General features: G+C 65.5%; 1 protein-coding gene across 1 annotated transcript in view; it reads left to right on the top strand.

Moving 5' to 3' along the window:
• Nucleotides 1-2: 2 nt before the first annotated feature.
• HIC1 (hypermethylated in cancer 1) overlaps nucleotides 3-412 on the top strand; it is a gene marked incomplete at its 5' end in the record, with an annotated part of 3,839 nt that continues 3,429 nt past the window's right edge. The window contains one exon of the mRNA XM_017742949.1: nucleotides 3-404. Within this exon, the coding sequence (XP_017598438.1) occupies nucleotides 3-404 (402 nt within the window). The remainder of the gene's footprint in view (nucleotides 405-412) is intronic.

The following is a 412-nucleotide window of genomic DNA, read 5'->3' as shown; positions in this document are numbered from 1 at the left end:
TGAACACGCAGCGCACCAAGGGCTTCCTGTGCGACGTGATCATCGTGGTGCAGAACGCGCTTTTCCGTGCGCACAAGAACATCCTGGCCGCCAGCAGCGCCTACCTCAAGTCGCTGGTGGTCCACGACAACCTGCTCAACCTGGACCATGAGATGGTGAGCCCCGGCATCTTCCGCCTCATCCTTGACTTCATCTACACCGGCCGCCTGGCCGAGTGCGAGCCGGGCAGCGAGCAGAGCCTGGGCGCCGTGCTGGCCGCCGCCAGCTACCTCCAGATCCCCGGCTTGGTGGCCCTTTGCAAGAAGAAGTTGAAGCGCAGCGGCAAGTACTGCCACCTGCGCGGGGGCTACGCGCCCTACAAGCTGGGCCGTGGGCTGCGGGCCGCCACGCCGGGCATCCAGGCTTTCTACCT

Source organism: Corvus brachyrhynchos, unplaced genomic scaffold, assembly GCF_000691975.1.
Source record: "Corvus brachyrhynchos isolate BGI_N302 unplaced genomic scaffold, ASM69197v1 scaffold99, whole genome shotgun sequence".
NCBI lineage: Eukaryota > Metazoa > Chordata > Aves > Passeriformes > Corvidae > Corvus > Corvus brachyrhynchos.
Note: the sequence above shows the minus strand (reverse complement) of the source record. Positions and strands in the feature narration are given on the sequence as shown.